This window comes from Artemia franciscana, chromosome 1, assembly GCF_032884065.1.
Source record: "Artemia franciscana chromosome 1, ASM3288406v1, whole genome shotgun sequence".
NCBI lineage: Eukaryota > Metazoa > Arthropoda > Branchiopoda > Anostraca > Artemiidae > Artemia > Artemia franciscana.
This window is the reverse complement of record NC_088863.1, coordinates 46,260,960-46,280,891: the sequence shown is the minus strand read 5'-3', so window position 1 is coordinate 46,280,891 and position 19,932 is coordinate 46,260,960. Positions and strand designations below refer to the sequence as shown.

Here is a 19,932-nt window from a genome sequence, read left to right as displayed (position 1 = left end):
TTCTTATTAGACAACTTTGAGAAAAAGAGACGTGGGAAAGGGGCTAGCTGCTCTCACAATATTTTTGGTTACTTAAAAAGGGCAATAGAACTTTTGATTTCCGATCAAATTATCCCTCTCCCGGTCTTCTAGGACCAGTGGTTCGACACTATCATCCCTGAAAAAAAAAACACAAATAAATAAAGACACATCCGGGATCTTGCTTCCTGCAAAAATATTCAGAATTTGATATTTTATACATAGGAGCTTGAAACCTCCACAGTAAGGTTCTCTGATATGCTGATGGTGCTATTATCATTAATACCACTTGATTCTTTAGGGGCGTTTCCCCCCTTTTCAAAAACAGCAAATTTTTGAAAAAAATTTCAAAATTTTCAAAATTCAAAAATTTTTCTCAGGATCTTAACTTTTGATGGGTAACATTGAACTTCATGAATTTCGTATATTTTATATAAGCATCAAAATTCCCTTGTTATCAAGACTTTGTTTCAGTTACTATTGATTCCAACGCTCCTTATTTACAGTTCGTTACAAAAAAACTGTTAGAAAGAGCATATATTTATATTGCTGCCATTACAGTCAAGGACCCCCGATAAAGAAAGATTGCTAGAAAATAGTTACCAGACTTCAGCGAGCTAGAGAAGGTTTGAATACGGAATCTAGGGCAGAAACAAGCACTGAAAATGAATATCTGGTGGCGCATTCAAAATTCCTTGCGCCAAAGGCAAAGAGGGCGTATTTGCGGAACTAGGGAACAAACAAAGATAGGGTATATTTTTATTCTGGGGAGCTTTTTGGAGCATTTTGTCTGGTAGAATATTTCTCCAGGAGTGCCATTTTAGATCCAAATCCACAAAGGAGGGATTTCAAGAGTGGAGGGGGAGTATTACCTTTCCACTGTACTTTTAACGTTTACTTTGCCCTAATTTGCACTTGCAAGCATTAATAATTCACGCGTTCTTTAGCTGATCGATATTTGCGTGAAAAAGCTATACTCTGTGCAATACTAAGTATCTTTGCAATTTCTATCCCCTCCCCCCACCCGAACTCCTCCGATGTGATTCAGATCTTTCAACGCTCGGACAACCTCTTTGCGCTACACTTAAGCACCTAGCAGAAATTTTACGAAAACGCTACCTAGCAATGCAATCTCATTCCATGACTGTCAGTACCGTCAATTTGTTGATAATCGAAGATTTATATAAATTTTAAAGCCAACAAAGAACTGACTATCACAGACAAGATGTATATTTATTATTACTCAAGAAGTTCAAAGAATTAATTTTATATGATATCTATATCATTTGAGTATATATTAAAAATTTTCCTTGTAAGTGCATCAAAGATAGCTAGCTTTTTTAGGCCAAGGGCTTGGTTCTGAATGTTTCATTAACTGTTAGACTTCTCCAGTACTGGTATAATGATAACAAGGACATACTTTGGGCATCTGAGACAGCCTAGGACAATAAATAGTAGTCATAGGTAGTTTTGTTTTTTTAAAGCTTGTGTATGGTCTCTAGTTACAGAAACACTATAGGGCTAATAAGATAAATGCTACATTCAATTTTTCCTTTAAATGTTTTGTACTATGCGCTAGTAGTTGTTGCCCATAACATAGCCCAGTCCTAAGCTATTTAACATTTTTTTTTTGCTTTATTGGGTAACATGAGTGAACTGTTGATTGTCAATAAAAAAGAATAAGGGCGACCCCTCAAAATTACCAAACCTACATATAGGCCTGTAGGCCTATAGGCTATATTTACCCCATGCAGCAAAACTGGTGATTATGCAGTAGCATGGAAAAAACTATGCTACTACACTATGTAGTGTAAAAACTATGCTACCCTACTATATTCACAATAGAAAAAAGTAAGAGAACAATGTTTATTTTTCCCAAAGCATTTAATCCTAGGCTACGCTATATAGGCTACCAAAGTCAACATGCTGCATAGATTTAATTTCACTTGACTACTATTGAAAGAGGTTATTTCTCATCAAAAGGCATTTATAATGTAAAATAAAGTCAATTTGAACAATAGACCCTCAAAATGATCCAATTTTTGCGTGTACCCTAGGGCTAATAAGGATTTTATTGTTTTTATTTTAACTTGACCCAGAAAGTCTGATCTTTGGTAAAAGCCTTTCGATAAAATCATAGTTTGGGGTCTTTTTGCTATCTAGGAATATATTATTGTTGAGTTGGGTGAACAAAACTCTGAGGAATGCTTTGGAATGTCAATGATCTCCCTGGAAGATATTTTGAATCACCTGCCTTCATTTTTCCCCCATCTAGTGGACACGGACCTTCGCAAAATAAAAATTCTGCTCAAAAGAGGCGCAAGAAATTTGTTTTAGCCTTGCACTTTTGCTCAATCCCAATTTGTAAGGCTTTAAATTTAAAGATCTGTAAGTCTATTTCTTAAATTTAGGATAAAACCTCCAATATTGCTTAAAATTCTACAGAAATAGCACAAATTTAATTTAAGAAAAAAAAACAGTGAAAGCTCAAAATAAAGGTAAAAGGGTTTTATCGGAATTCAGATAGGTTTTGTCATACCTGTCATATATACAATCTTCTAGACCCGAGAAAAAAGAAAAGGGTAGACAGGATATCTTGGTAGTCCCTTCTCAAGGCAAATTTTTGGCCATTCATTTATTTCTGTAAGTTCCATTCACCTAACTCAACAACTTCCCAAAGTAAAAAGAAGCCCTTAGACTAGAATCTTACTGAGACTTTGGGACATGTTTTTTTTTCGGTAGTGAATAAATCAAGCCCCAAAGAGTTTATTAAACTCACTAATTTTTAAAATCCAAGGTAAATTGGGAAGATTTAATTTTATTTTCCAATTTCTATCTGAATGGTCTTGCTAATGGATCAACCAATTGATTATCTTATAAGATAAATAAATGTTCAAATGGACTGCTTTAAAGAAAATAAACTAAACAATTTTGGAAATTTAAAAGCTAATTAATGCTTTGTTTTCGTTTAAAGTATCAATCATCAAGGGGAAAACAGGACAATTTTTTGCTGATTACATACCTGGTTGTGGAAAATGTCCCTAGTACATTCCAATTAGGCATAATTTATTTGGCAAAATTAGTTTTTAAAAACTGAAATATATTTTTCAATTTCATTTTATTTCCTTCTATATATATAAAAATAAGTCGTTTGTCTGTGTGTCTGTCTACTGACGTCATGTTTGTGTGTCGACTGACGTCATGTTTGTCGACTGACGTCATTATAAGGATTGAGCATTATTCCGTCATGAAGTTGTTTGTCGACTGACGTCATGTTTGTCGACTGATGAAATTACAGACCGGGACACCGAGACACAAATGACGACCGAGATACCGGGAATATAAATGACAACCAGGACACTCAAAGAGAAATTAAAGACTGGGACACCGGGACACAACTAACGACCGGGACACAGGGAATATAAATGACGACCGGGACACAGGGACACAACTACAACGGGGACGCCGGGGGGCACAGGGGGGATATATAAATGACGACCGGAGGACACAACCACAATGGCGCGTAACTAATATGGCGCGAAAAAAGCTAAAAATGAAAAAACCTAAAAAGAAAAAACTTTAAAAAAAGGAAAAACTTAAAAAAGGCAAAAAACTAAAAAGAAAAAAATATAAAAAAAGAAAAACTAAAAAAGAAAAACTACAAAAGAAACTATATCTGTATATATAAAAATAATTTGTATGTATGCAAGTTTGTTTGTTTGTGGGTTTGCATATGGCGTCATTATAAGTATATAAGGGTTTGTATATGAGGTCATTATAAGATGACATTACAGACCGGGACACCGAGACACAAATGACGACCGGGACACAGGGAATATAAATGACGACCAGGACACTCAAAGATAAATTACAGACCGGGACACCGGGACACAAATAACGACCGGGACACAGGGAATATAAATGACGACCGGGACACAGGGAATATAAATAACGACCGGGACACAGGGATACAACTACAACGGGGACGCCGGGGGGGCACAGGGGGATATATAAAGGATGACGGGGACACAGGGAATGTTTGATTAGCAATCACCATCAACAAATCTCAAGGGCAATCATTAGAATAATGAGGTATTAGATCCTAATATGGATTGGTTTTCCCATGGACAATTGTATGTTGTATGTTCAAGAGTCGGTAAACCTGACAATCTATTTATGTGCACAGACAATGGGACAGCGAAGAATGTTGTATATTCGTAAGTTTTACGTAGTTAAAAAGATATATATATATATATATATATATATATATATATATATATATATATATATATACATATATATATATATATATATATATATATATATATATATATATATATATATATATATACATATATATATATATATATATATATATATATATATATATATATATATATATATATATATATATATATATATATATATATATATATTCACAGGTGGGACACAGGGACACAACTACAATGACGCGTAACTAATATGGCACGTAACAACTTACGCGCAAGGGGGGGGGCGAAGTGCCCCCACCAACTAGGTGTTGGGGTGGCGCGAAGCGCCACCCCAACAGCTAGTTTTCTATAATAATTATCTGTAAATAAGAATCCTGTTATAATATTGGCTTGAATTTTAATTGGACATTAATTCTAAACCAATTTTGTCCAATGTCCAATTTTAATTGGACATTAATTAATCTTTAGCTGTGCTTTTTTTTGTCACATCTTCTTCCCTCTTTTTTTTGCTTCTCCTTTTCGACAGCTTTCTGCTGTCTCTACCCAAGTGTTCGCGATTTGTTGCTCTAAAAGTTTTATATATTTTTTCAGACGGAGGCTATTGTCAGGAGAAGACTGAAATTTGTTTCAAGTCCTAAGAGAAGAAAAAGACTTGATTTTGCTTTATGCACTTTATGCCAGAGCAAGATGTCTGAAACAGTTCATGCTTTTTTAGGGCTAGCTAAGATTCAGACAAAGAATACTTCATTTTTCTTAGAATTTAAGCAACTTTCTTCTGAAGTGGGAAATAAAGTTTTCTTTCTAAACTAACCGAAATGGCATCCCTCATTTCAGAAGAAAACGTTTAAGAGAACTGCCATGTGAAAAACTGGAGCCAGGTAGTGTCAGTGACAAAAGAAGAGATACCAGATCTAGTAAAAATGGTTGTTTTGATTACAAACTCCATTATTTGTTTTGCGTAAAACCTGGTAGCCAGAAGAGGAGACATGACATGTTAAGGTCTCTCTTAACCACAAGTGAGTTTTAAATATTGTTAGCAAAACAGAGGAGCTTTCTGCCGAAGAGCCAGACGCCTATCATCGATGCAAGGATGTTGATCTTGATGCCCGCGGGTCTAAGTACCACAATAAATGTTTGCAGCGATTTCTTTTAAGAAAACCAAAAGAGGTAAAAGTGGACTTTTAAGCTCCTTATTCGACCACATGATTGGCCCTACTTTAAGAGCCAGAAAAGTATAGGCGACTGGTGAAGTGTATGAAAAGTTTTCTGTTCTGTTTATTCAGCATGGGTTTGAACCGGACAGCAAAAAAAAAGAAAAGAAAAAAGAAACAGGCTTTCAGTGAATAAGAAGGCACAAGAGACATTATTTTGGTAGTTCATTTTGTCTATATAGAGAAACGATTGGACCAACTTACTTCTGCCTGAAAGAGGCTGTCTCTCCTGGGACAGTTGCTAAGCAAGTGAAAAAGTTTACTCCGGAGGTGTCTTTGAGCACTGTAGTTGTTTATGATGATGACCATCAGCTAATGAAGAAGGGTCAGAAAGTGACACGTCTGATGAGAGCTCATCAGGAAGAAATACGAGATCAGCTAGTAGGACTTTTGTAATCGTAAAAACAACACCAGAAAACACATATCAATCAAGTGACAGGCGGAGCTTTTACTATGTCATGAAGAGGCTAAAAAAAATATGTAAAATTTGGCTTAAGACTGCAGGGCTGAGACAGACTGTACCGAAAGAGAACTTTTCCGAAAGAGCTAACTCTGTTGTTCCACTCCTTCTGCATAACACCCTGGCATTCTTACTCGGAGATTTTGCTGAACATCCTGGAAATACATTGTAATCATTTGCAGGAGGTTAAATAAAGTGATGGTTACCATGTCATCTGTTATCAGTGGCATATGTAAGGGGAAGGGGGCAAAGGAAGCCATGCCCACATCCCCCTAAAGGTTTGAAAAATGGGAGTAACCAAGAAAAAGTAGTGACATTAAAAAAAAATGACAAATTTTCTCATTTCTACAGTTTTTCCTTTCATTTAAGCAGTATTTTCATTACTTGGCTATCGTACAATGAGCCTCTGGCGAAACAGATTCAAGCGTTCGCTGCTATCCATGGTGTTGCCTAGATGAGTTTTTAGGAGGGAGGGGATCATAGAGTTGCAAAAATATCAACCGTTTCAGAGAAATACCTCTAAGAGCTCAGTGAATGAGAATATTTGACTGCTTTTGCGTCAATTTTTTTTTTTCACAGGAAGAAACATCAGATGGGAAGTCCAGTCACTCCACCACTAGCATTGTTAACAGCCACGCTCATCAGCAGATGCCAGTGATCAGGTCAAGCTTCCGTTGAGATGGCCCCAAAATGTTGCACTTCCCCAGTCAATTACTTTGACACCTGATTAGTTCGGACGATCTTACTTGAAGAAGAGGATACGAGCTCCTATATTAGTTAAAGGACAATTTATGAGTCGAGTGAGATATCGCTTCTTCCCTTGTACTTTACATGGGTTCTGTGTAGAGCGGCACCGACAGAGTTCTTTGACATTGACTGTGACTCTGAAACTGCTCCTGGGTTCAAAATGTTCTGTGCAGCACTTAGTTCATCAGCCACTTTGCCAAACACTCAAGTTGGTTACCTCCCAGTAATACCTTAGCCACCAACTAACCAATAACCCAGTCGTTGTTGTCAGTCGCTGTTTAAACATTTCGACGGACTGCACAGTTTCTGCAATTACCCTACACTGTAGCGACTTGCGACTTAGCAATATGCGAGATTATATCAGCATTGCAACTTCAGAACCGCGACAAGTATCGGGATGTGATTTGAAAGCTAGGAGGGTTACATCTGAAGATGAACTATCTTGGTGCTGTTGGTCTGATAATGGGGTGCAGTGGATTTGAAGAAATTGTGTTTAAGTCTTGGATCCTTTTAGAAGGAACGATTAGAAAAGTTATGACTGGAAAGCTGTATTACCGTGCCTTTTTCGTACATGTCATCAAGCTTGAAGCTATCATCCAACTATATTGAGGAGCATTTGAGAATGTTTGCGAAGGTTAGGAACATGATGGTTGTGTAAGAATTCTTGAAGAGCTTAGCAATATACTCTTCAGCGATCTAAAATTTTTTACAATTTTGCTGGTGTTGTTGAAGCAGTCAAGAAGAAACTAGAGCTTTTGTCTTCATAGCTGGAGAAATTTGAAGGCTCTCGTGACAGTAATCGAAATCACAAGTTTTGGAAGCAATAAAAGAAGATGATATTTTTTTCTGGCAGTTCCATCATGGTGGGCGCTCTGGCTACTGGTTACTAACCACCTTCTAAGTGCCAAGTTAATGCTACCATTCAATGTAGCTGCAGGCCATCACAAGTAAGCAATCTGTCTGATACAGTACATCTTGGAGATAAGGTGCCTGCCAGATGAAGTGCAAGAGTTATGTTAGAGTGGTCTATTCAATGTGAAAAGGCGACCAGACTCGTTTAACCCTGTGCCACCGGATCATACTGTTGAGTCCACCATAAATCTTGATTCGAAAAGAAATTCTAGTGTGGTTGGTGTTACAACAAACCAACTAGCAGTCGCTAAGTGGATTAATCCCCTACGTTTTGTTGCATCAGTTTCGTCTGCTTTGTATGACTTTATTAATATGAATGAAACTTCAGAGCTTGATTCTCCGCATTGCGAAGATAGCCCCAAATTTATAAAAAAGCAGATGATGCTTGTAAAAACGGCATTGCAATATCACAGAGACCCCTTTACTACAAGAGGACATTCTTATGAATGTGATTACCAATGAGCAGGCCTGTCTATCGGTTGCGAGCTCCTTACTTGCAACTGAGGAACGAGGATTTGAAGCTGTAGCCAAGTATGTCAAAGGAGATGGAAAAGCCTTTTCAAAAGTTAAAGTAACCCCAACGGATGTGGCTTCAAGAAAATCGGGAGAAAAAACGAATGCTGTTGGACAAATTGCTTTTTTTAGAGCTTATGGCAGTGAAGAGAATCCTGTGTGGGACAGATTCCAGCACTGATAGTGGCTTGAAACAGCGTAGAAATAATCTGAGCTTTGAGCTCGTTTCATATGCTCCTTCAATTTTTGAGCTCAGGGATTCTATGTTGCCGCTTCGAAGTGGCGTTAAGTCTAACGTGCTAGACTCTCTAAGAGAGGCCAGTGTCTTGCGTGAATGGCCTGAAAAACCAAACTTTGAAGTGGAACGTTGCTTGTATTGGCGTGAAGCCTTTGTTGTCCACTTCACGCCACTTTTTCGTCAAAAGTAACTAGCTGAACATGAAACCGTCAAAATATATGACATGCGGTTGCTTAAAGTCGTGTTGAAAGGGATGCCTGCAACAGCAGGTGAAATTCATATTGTGGATGACAGGTATGACGGAATATTTGGTCACACTGATCCAAATGGAGGCAGTATATTTCTGAAGGACTGTAGTGAGTGTCACCAGCTACATGGATGCTGCTCAACAGCATAGTCCTTCTCGACGAGCTCAAAAATTGTAAACTGGACAAAGATTGTTGCAAATACAAAGAGCAAAGCAAATTTGATGAAAGCAATTTATGAAACATGGGATGCAAATGGATTTAAATATATAAGCAGCTTAAGTACTATCGACACCTTGCGTGTATGGCTGTCTGTAGGATTTGAAGACAGGATGAGAGCTGTATGTTTAAGCCATGAGGTTGATTCACTGAGTTTCGAGGAGATTCTGCGTAGCACACATGAGGAAGGGGACACGAGAATGGCTCGGCACATTGCCTTTTGCTTCAGAAACGGCTTTCAAAGGGAGAATCTTTGCGCTAATGACATTGATACAGTTTTAATACTAGTGGACTAATTCCCTCGTCTCCTAAACCTTTTTCCTGGGGAGAATCTTGTGCCTCAACTCTTCGTGAGGTTTTCAAATTATTATGTCCCCGTTGATTTTTCATCCCAGAGAACAGAGAAGCAAATATTGAACTCCCTGACGTTCATTCACTGCATTTCGGGGTCCGACACAACGAATTACTTTTTCTGCAAAGGAAAACGAACATTCTTAGCGTCCGCCAAGAAGAGCGGTCTGTACATGGAGATTCAGTGTACAATACAGAAGTTGAGATATGAAACTTTCACAGAAGCCAGTATGTTCTCCTTCCAAGATGTTACCAGAAAGTATGATAATTAGCGCTTATGGAGATGGATCCTAGTCAGTTTCCCTCAGTGATTTACGAGTACACATGCACCCTCGTAAGAAGGAGTTGAAAGCATTGCCTCCTACAGAAGGGGTCTTTATGGAACACTGTAAGAGTTCTTACTATCAGCTTACAATTCAGAAGGCCTCACTGATGGCAATACCATGTCTGCAAAGCCCTTTGAATTATGGATGGCAATTTTCTGGACAAGATATTGTTCCTGTTGTTTCGAGCGCTTTCTTGCTTCCGTCGGGATATTCACAACTCTTTTGAGAGTGTAGCAAAAAGTGCACCAAGAACTGTAAATGCCTTCCTAGATTTTGTGATGTTTTGTGTGCTTGTGCCGAAAAGTGTGATAGTTCGCATGAAGAAGTATAACATATGCGTAATTTGTGGTAATTTTCTTAGATTCTTTTCTTTCTCTTTTTTTTTATCAAAAGCTCTAATTCTGAAGCAGTTTTTTTTTATTTTGGACACCACTAACGGATGGAGTTGCAAAGGTGTTGTCACCTTCCTATGCAGCCCCAATTGCAATGTTCCTCCCCATTTGAACCTAACCCTAATGCAAGTACAGGAGTTTCTGAGGCCACCACTTAGGTATGTTTAAATAGGAAGCTAGATCTTATTGTGCTCATCATTTTTTCTTTTCTCTCTCGCTACCTTATTCTGTTTCACATTCTTAGTTCAAACAGAAAATATAAATTAAAACAGGAAATATAGCTGATGACGTCATCAACTATGCAAGTTAGGTGATATCTCCTTTGGTGCGCAAAATCTTCATTACACCCGCCTATATTAGTTTTCAGCAACCAAATCTGTCCTTGACTAATTATCCTTAAACCTTCTTTAGCTCGTTGAAGCCTGTGATATTAGAACTTTGTTGGTTGGGTCCCAAGCTATTATGATGGGAAAAGGTTGCTGTCCTCCTACCAAATCAAAATAGGTTAAAGTTTTAATCCAAACGTTTGGATAAATAAAACGCTTTTAAACATCAACGCAGGATATTCACTGCATTCTGGCAAGTTTTCCCGTAAAGTAAAAGTTAAACTTTAGCGAAATTAGGAAAGGGTTGGTTGAGTGGGAACCTCATTCCACACTTTAAACGTAATGTTTGTTTTAAGTTTTAATGTTGTTACTTGTATTAAAGTAAAGAAGGATGTGTTTTTTTTTTTTTTCAATCTTTTATCCAATACGAAAAAAAATGAAAAACGAGAAACAATGTAAGCATGAATATTAGCCGAGATCTGACAAAAAAAGCATATTACAGGACACAAAATGAGAAATAAAACAATGGAGTCCGAGTGTTATAATTGTAGAAGAACAATCCAAGAAAAGGTAAGAAATCCAAGGTAAGTTACTTTCTAACGATGACATCTACTAAGCTTCAAAGTTTTGGTTCTCTTTTTTAAGGTTTTTGACTTCTCGTGATCCCTTGTTTTTTATTTAATTTTTTTTCTTTTTAGTTTTTTTTTTCTTTTTTAGTTTTTTAGTTTTATTAGTTTTTTCTTTTTTTTCTTTTTAGTTTTTTTAGTTGTTTACCTTTTTTAGTTTTTTATATTTTTTGCTTCTTCATCTTATTTTTCTTCTTTACTGCTCAGTTTTTTTCCGGAACGTGCCCCAGCAACACGTGTGCAAGGTGCTAATTTTTAACTGCGTAAAACTTGCGGATATACAACTGGTAATTCCTCGACATCCATTCTTTGTTTATTTTCTCTTTCAGCTGCAAGCCAGGTTTCGCGTAGCTCTTGTAATACATCGACACGCTTTCTTTTGGTAATTTCTATCTGAGCCTCAAGCCTAACCCCCCCCCCAAGCAAAACGTATGCAAGGTGTTAATTTTTTACTGCGTAAAACTTGTGGATATACAACATTCTTCGCAGTCCCATGGTCTATGCATATAAATAAATCGTCCGGTATACCGACTCTAAAACATGCAACATATAATTATCCATGGGAAAAACAATCCGTATTAAGACCTATACGGTATTTTTCTAATGATTGCCCTTGAGCTTTGTTGATGGTGATTGCAAATGCTAATTGAATTGGGAATTGCAATCTTTTAAATTGAAAAGGCAGATCCATTGGAATCACGGGAATGCAAGGAATAAGAACAGCCTCGCCCTCGGAAGGCATGTTTTTTTATGGCAAGTCACGTGCCGTTGCGAAGCTTTGGTGGGTTAATATTTAGCAACAGTATTATTGGTAAGCCTAGAGATCGAGGGAATTTAAAAATTCTGATGGATAGTTAACCACTTCATTTGATTCCAGAACTGTGTCGACTGACTTGTAAATGACTGCCTGGCCTCGAATCTTCGTCAGAATAATATTGTTGATTTCGTGGACGTCTTTGTTCTTGGCTGCCAGAATCGCTCATTCACTTAGCTATTTATGATTTTTATAAGCCAAAGGGTTTGGAATTTCCTCGCAGATCTTGCAATGATCGGCCAAGAGCCTCGAGCCATTGTGCACTCGTCCCAAACAATAAGTTTGCATTGCTGCAATACTTCACCCATCCCAGATGATTTGGAAATGTTGCACGTGAGAGTTTCTGTAGACTGCATGTTCAGAAGCAATTTCAAGGCGGAATGAGCAGTTATTTCACCAAGCAACAACGTTGCAGCTCGACGCAAGGGCCAACGCTGTCATTTTTGGATCGAAATAGATGACGTAAACTGAACATTCTTAATCTGGCCCTTTCTCTTTGAGTCGTAAGCCTGGTTTTGCGTTGCTCTGATATTTCCTAATTATTCACGCATTGCTTTTTTTAATACACCGACACGTCTTCTTTTTTTACTATCTGTATCAACCGCAAGACTGGTTTCGCATTGCGAACATGACATCATTTGTAGATTTTTATCTTTTTTTTCAGTTTTTTCCTTTTTTAGTTTTTTTTTTTTTAGTTTTTTTTATTTTTTTTAGTGTTTTTCTTTTTAGTTTTTTTTACCTAATCTAGGTTATTTTAATTTTTTCCTTTTCAGTTTTTTTAGAAGATAGTTTTTAATTCTTAAAGTTTTTTTTTAGTTAGTTTTCTTATGTATATTGCCGTAATACTTAGTGACAGACAGACGGACAGTACATTTTTATATATATAATATAGATAGATACTAGATGTTGGGGTGGCGCTTCGCGCCACCCCAACACCTAGTTGGTGGGGGCGCTTCGCACCCCCCAAGCCCCCCGCGTGTAAGTCGTTACGCGCCATATTAGTTACGCGCCATTGTAGTTCTGTCCCTGTGTCCCACCTGTGAATATAGATAGATATATATATATATATATGTTTTTAACTACGTAAAACTTGCAAATATACAACATTCTTCGATGTCCCATTGTCTGTGCATATAAATAGATTATCAGGTTTACCGACTCTTGAACATGCAACATAAAATTGTCCATGGGAAAAACAATCCGTATTCAGATCTACACCTCATTATTCTAATGATTGCCCTTGAGCTTTGTTGATGGTGATTGCTAATCGAACATTCCCTGGGTCCCCGTCGTCATTTATATATCACCCTGTGCCCCCGGCATCCCCGCTGTAGTTGTGTCCAGGTCGTCATTTATATTTCCAGTATCCCGGTCGTCATTTGTGTCCCAGTGTCCCAGTCTGTAATTTCTCTTTGAGCGTCCCGGTCGTCATTTATATTCCCTGTGTCCCGGTCTTTAATTTATCTTTGAGTGTCCCGGTCGTCATTTATATCTCCCGGTCGTTATTTGTGTCCCAGTGTCCCAGTCTTTAATTTCTCTTTGAGTGTCCCGGTCGTCATTTATATTCCCTGTGTCTCGGTTTTTAGTATTCTTTTTCTCCTTTATTTTTCAGTTTTTTTTCCTTTTTTAAGTTTTTTTTTCTTTTTCAGTTTTTAGTTTTTTTAGTTTTTTATTAGCTTTTAATTTTTTTTCTTTTTAGTTTTTTTTTTGTAGTTTTTACCTTTTTTTATTTTTTTTTGCTTTTTTTCTTTTTTAGTTTTTAGTTTTTTACCTTTTTTTAGTTTTTTTAGTTTTTTTCAGTTTTTTTGTAGTTTTTACCTTTTTTAGTTTTTCTTCTTCTTTTGTATTAATGCTAAAGCCAAGGTTCGAACCTGGAACCTCTCGGACCTAGAACCTGGAACATAACGCTTTACCAACTCAGCTACTTCGGCTTGAATACATTCGTTTTTGAATTGGTATATGATGAAATAATTCAGACGTCATATGCGGACAGACAGACAGACACACAAACAAACAACTTATTTTTATATATATAGATATGTATACAAAAGAAGAAAACAAAATATAGGTACATAAATTTCGTCGTCCTTAAGATATGACTAAAGAGCAAATAGTAATCAAATAAATACACAAGAATAAACAATAGCTAAGCATACAGACAAGGGAAGATTAGTAATTCTTACATGAGTCAACACGATCAGTAATTGTATGAAATGGGCATCGAGCAACGACATCCTGTGAAAACTGAAATTCAGAAAACTGAAGCTGAACTCGAACGTAAAGGTTCTCAAAAACACGCGGAGCACAGCCTGTTACCTTAAGGTTAAACGGAATTGCATTGCCATCTTTCACATACAGACGCTTCAAAACAGATGAGTGCTATAAAAGTGAACAATTTAGTTTATTAGAATACAAAAAATCATTTGATGCAGTAGCAGCTGCACCGCAGTAAATAGCAAATCACAGCCCGTAGCAGCCAAAAATATATATATTTTCCACATAAAAAAGTGTCATTTTCTGTTACTTATTGCAACAAGACAGCAATTTTAGCTCAAATAAAAAAAATTAGATCGTGTAAATTCTAAGATACTTGACTTAGGTCTCTTGCCGGGTGCTGCTCGGTGTAGTGACGTCTGGCTCCTCCATCCACTTTGATTCAGTGCGAGTGTTTATGCTTCACTCGGTCTGATGTTTGCCATCGCCAGAAACTCGGAGAGGCTGTCGGACCATCGTTTCTTCGGTCGGCCGCAGGGTAGTTTCAAACCGGCTTCCGTAGGGTCAAAATCAAAGATCGTCTTAGTGGGTAAGTGCAAGGGCATTCCGATTAGGTGTTTGAACCATTGTCAGGTACGCTCAGCTGCTTGGGTAGAAAACCAAGACTGCTTGGTGAGCTACAGCGGCTTCTCATATGCTCATGAAATCAAACTATCTTAAACCTTCGGTCCTTCTCAGGCTCGTCGTCTGGAATACATCGATGGCCTTAGTGTCGTGGTTGATGCATGCCATGTTTCAGGTCCGTAAAGCATTACCGAACCGACGAAGGCTTTGAAAACCCGCAGTTTAGTTGAACGACTGATGTTCGGTCTTCATCGAAGGTGGCGGTTCAGCCTACCCGTGGCAGAAAACACTTTGGATATCCTTGCTTGCAGCTCGGAGAGAGGCGATCCATTTGAGGAAATTGTAAAGCCAAGGTAGGTAAACATTTCGACAAATTTAATGTTAGTTTTTCCATATAGAGTAACTGGTGAATTGCAACAGGAGGAGACGGGTCTACAGGCATATTTGTCAAGGTTGATTATCCTAGATGGAAGGTTTGCACCTCCCTTTCGCCCCCTTAAAACCAAGGACAATTGCCCGTTAAAGCATATCCACTTTTTTCCTTCCCATTTCTTTACAGAGGTGATTGTATCTCATCAAAGCTTTTAGAATATGACCGAATATTAAAATTCTACCGCTTTTTAAATAATTATGGAAGAGATCAGGCCATAAAAAGTGTTTTTTTTTTCCCACAAACTACAACTTCACCCAAACAGGGCGAAATATAGGTGAATGAAAATTCTGAGACACTCCATCTTTCATGATCAAAACCCCCTGAACTAGAGGTTCACAATCCCTTACCTTGAAAATTTCCGCCTTGTCCAATATTGAGAATACAACCAACTTGTGGCTCAAACAAACGGTTAATCACCATTTACAAAAATTAAGTATGTAATTTCCTAGTTCTAAAGGCAAGCACACTGGTCTTCACTGCAACAAATCTCCGTTTCAAACCTGAATGGAACCTAAGTTATAATTTGTTATTTTACTTTTGAAATTTCTCTAAACATTTCGGGCATAAGGGCTATGTCTTCCGTGTTTTTTCCGACCCGTAGCTGCAGTAGAACATATATATATAATACAGAAAAGAGAGAACCGATGCCTTGTGTAACCGAAATTTAAATAAAGCATTTTCAATAAAACCATATCGAGAAATATTTTCGAACTGACAATTAATTACAAACATTAGCTTTTACTCTCATTGTCCAAGTAACTTAAATTTTAATTGCTGATAACCTTTAACCCTAGGATTACACGTCAATCATATATATAACAAGAGCTAAGAGCTCATATGGCACTTGTGACGAGGCGAGAAGAGCTAAGAGCCAAGAGATCAGATGGTATGAGCTCTAACAAAATTCTATGAATCATTAGATTGATTTAAAAAGGAAAATAAGAGGCTTAATGCCGGTCAGGATTTAAAATAAGAGCTCTGAGTCACGATGTCCGTTTAAATATCAAAATTCATTTAGATCCGATCACCCACTCGTAAGTTATAAATACCTAATTTTTTCTCTCCCTTTAGCCCCAGATGGTCGAATCTGGGAAAACGACTTTATCAAGTCAAATTGTTCAGCTCCCTGACACGCCTATATATTTTAATCGTCCTAGCACGTCCAGAAGCACCAAACTCGCCAAATCACTGAACCCCTCCCCCAAAGAGAGCGAATCCAGTACGATTCTGTGAATCACGTATCAAGGACATATGTTTATTCTATCCACCAAGCTTCATCCCGATTCCTCCACTCCAAGTGTTTTTCCAAGATTTCCCCCTCCAACTCCCCCCAATGTCAAAAGATCTGGTTGGGATTTGAAATAAGAGCTCTGAGACATGAATTCCTTCTAAAAATCAAATTTCATTAAGATCCGATCTATTCGTAAGATAAAAATACCCCAATTTTCACGTTTTCCAAAAATTCCGGTTTCCCCCTCCAACTCCCCCCAATGTCACAGGATCTGGTAGGAATTTAAAATTAGAGCTTTAAAGCACATGATCCTTCTAAATATCAAATTTCATTAAGATCTGGTCACCCTTTCGTAAGTTACAAATACCTCAATTTTCAAAATTACCCCCCCCCCCCATTCCACCAAAGAGAGCAGATCCGGTCCGGTTATGTCAGTCACGTATCTTAGACAGGTTTCTATTCTTCCCATCCAGTTTTATCCTGATCTCACCGCTTTAAGTATTTTCTAAGATTTCCGGTCCCCCAACTGTCCCCCCCACCCAATTACGCTTGATCCGGTTAAGATTTAAAATAAGAGATCTGAGTTACGAGGTCCTTCTAAATATGAAGTTTCATGAAGATCCGATCACTCCTTCGTAAGTTAAAAATACGTACTTTTTTCTTATTTTTCAGAATTAGTCCCCCCCCCCAATAGAGCGGATCCGTTCCAATTATGTAAATCACGTATGTAAGACTTCTGCTCTTATTTTTCCCACCAAGTTTCATCCCGATCCCTCCAATCTAAGCGTTTTCCATGATTTTAGGTTCCCCACCCCAAACTTCCCCCAATGTCACCAGATCCGGTCAGGATTTAAAATAAGAGCTTAGAGACATGATATCCTTCTAAATATCAAATTTCGTTGAGATCCGATCACCCGTTCGTAAGTTAAAAATACCTCTTTGTCTAATTTTTCAGAATTAACCCCTCCCCCAACTACCCCAAAGAGAGCGGATCCGTTCCGGTTATGTCAATAATGTATCTAGGACTTGCGCTTAATATTCCCACAAAGTTTCATCCCGATCCCTCCACTCTAAGTTTTTTCCAAGTTTTAGGTTTCCCCCTCCCAACTCCCCCCCCCCAATGTCACCAGATCTGGTCGGGATTTAAAATAAGAGCTCTAAGACAGCATATCCTTCTAAATATCAAATTTCATTGAGATCCGATCACCCGTTCGTAAGTTAAAAATACCTCATTTTTTAATTTTTCAGAATTACCCCCCCCCCCAACCACCCCAAAGAGAGCGGATCCGTTCCAGTTATGTAAATCATGTATCTAGGACTTGTGCTTATTTTTCCCGACAAGTTTCGTCCCGATCCCTCCACTCTAAGTGTTTTCCAAGATTTTAGGTTTCCCCCTCCCATACCCCCCTCCCCCCAATGTCACCAGATCCGGTCGGAATTTAAAACAACAGCTCTGAGACGCGATATCATTCCAAAAATCAAATTTCATTTAGATCTGATCAACAGTTCGTAAGTTAAAAATACTTCAATTTTTCTATTTTTTCCGAGTTAACCGGCCCCCCACTCCCCCCCCAGATGGCCAAATTGGGGAAACGACTATTTCTAATTTAAGCTGGTCCCTTCCCTGATACGCCTGCCAAATTTCATCGTCCAAACTTACCTGGAAGTGCCTAAAGTAGCAAAACCGGGACCGACAGACCGACAAACATACCGACAGACCGACAGAATTGTCGATTGCTATATGTCACTTGGTTAATACCAAGTGCTATAAAAAAGAACTTTATCTTTGATATTTTCATGTTATCAGTTACTAATCTAATTCTTTGTACTTTATCGCTTCCAAGAAAGGATCTGGTGATAGTATGCATTTGACCCCTAAATCCCTAAGTATTAACCCTACTAACCCTACTGATTATTATACATTTCTGGGAAAAATCAAATATAATCCTATAAAGATGTATTCTTCATGGGAAAGTTGATGTATTCCTGGGAAAGGTTGAATACTAAGTTTCATTCAAAAGTCATGTTGGTTTTTTTGTATCATTGCCCGAGTTACGTTAACAGCTTATTATCGTAAGGGTTATTATCGATAAAAAAAAAAAAAAAAAATCAAAAACTAACAAAAAACAAGGTTAAACAGCCTAAACAAGCCTCCAAGCCTAAACAGAACAAAACTAAATGTTCGTAGTCAATAGGACATTGACCTATTAATGAGCTTAAACAAATTTCGTGATAATTTTCTATTGTCCTACTTTACTGAAAACATAAAACCCATGCAAGAACAGAAAATTCATTAAGTAGCCAGGAGAAAATATAAGACTTTTTATAAGTGTAGGGCCATTAGCCATAATCATCAGATAAATGTTCATCTGCATGGCCTAAAATCGCGCTCAAGCACGTTTTTAAGGCATTGATTTTTCTTTGAACATTATTTTAAAAATACCTTAGCTTTCCATTAATGAGTTCACAATGCCAGAGCGTTTTGCTATAGGCTTGTGGAAGAAGGATTAAAATTGGTCGAATAAGGAATTTACCCTATAAGTTGTAAATGGTATACGTTAATTTCGCATTAGGAGTGAAGTGTAAGCCTTAGCATTACTATACACCCTACCAAACATAAAACACTAGTCGTGGCTATTCCTGAAACCACAGGCTAATTTAGCCTATAAGAACAGCCAAATAAATTAGGCCACCTTAACTGATTTAAAATTTGGTAGGTCTGACGAATATCTAGGACATTAATACAATTAATGCGCTAAAAACCTCGTAAATAGGAAAATTTATAGGCAAGGCCCATAGGGATCCGTTAGCCAGGGAATGGGATAAATAGACGGGAGAAATCTAGGAATTCATCACAGAACAAATTCTTGTGGGTGACTTACGTCCTTTTTAGATTAGAAGGAAAGTGAAAATTTTCACATCTACGGTCAAGGCATTAGGATTGAAAGGAGACAAAAAAGGCAACATTTTTTCAAAGACTGTGCTTCGTTGCCTTAAATACGTTAATTGAGCAGAGTATGTAGGATAATTTTCCAATTGGAGATTACAGTGGGCAAATTTTTCAAAATTTGCTGTGATTTGTAAAGGCATGAGATAAACCTGTTCTTGAGAGCTAATCTGCCAGTCTGGAGTTTATATCGGGACTCACTATTTTAGTCAACATTTCTGGGAATTCCAGATATTAGTTGATTTGGTAAATAGTCTTGAATAGCATATTAAACATTGGCGTTTGGTTATGTGGCAATTATTGAGTTCACCACTGTAAATTACTTGATTAAGAAGTTGCACTACGAACAAAGATAGCACGCATTTTCAGACAGCAATACGATTTAAACTGTATTAAGTGACTGAGATAATCCCCTTTAAAAATGAAAATTTCCGATTTCTGGATTCAAGTAGACTACCCAGCAGTAAGAGGGGTAGCCCTTGCACAAATAGTCTTTCCAGGTATCTAGCTCCGAAAAGTTTTTTCTGTAAATGGAAAAAGAAAGAAAACAGATTGATTCATAATTAGCCATGTCATCCGAAACGAGAAACAATTATCGCTGCAATTTTGCTTTAGAAGAGAGTGGGGTAAGCTGACAATTCTAGTCGGATTTGATCCTAAATAAAATAAATTAAACGGCTTAAAATGTATGTTACTAAATTTTGAAATAACCAATTTTACTAAGATAAGCAGTTTCGAAATAACCTCAGAGATCTAAGCTACAGGATGTAGAGGTTGAAATAGTAAATTGAATATAGGCGAATATAGGCAACAGTTGCCTTTTTCCTTTTGCGCTCTGAGATATCTTTGACCT

At 37.5% G+C, this 19,932-nt stretch overlaps 1 protein-coding gene across 1 annotated transcript in view; it reads right to left on the bottom strand.

The window, feature by feature from the left end:
- Positions 1-19,932, bottom strand: part of LOC136030598 (uncharacterized) — a 118,187-nt gene that overhangs the window by 66,336 nt on the left and 31,919 nt on the right. The window contains exon 4 of the mRNA XM_065709669.1: positions 13,814-14,009. Coding sequence (XP_065565741.1) covers positions 13,814-14,009 — 196 coding nt within the window. The remainder of the gene's footprint in view (positions 1-13,813; positions 14,010-19,932) is intronic.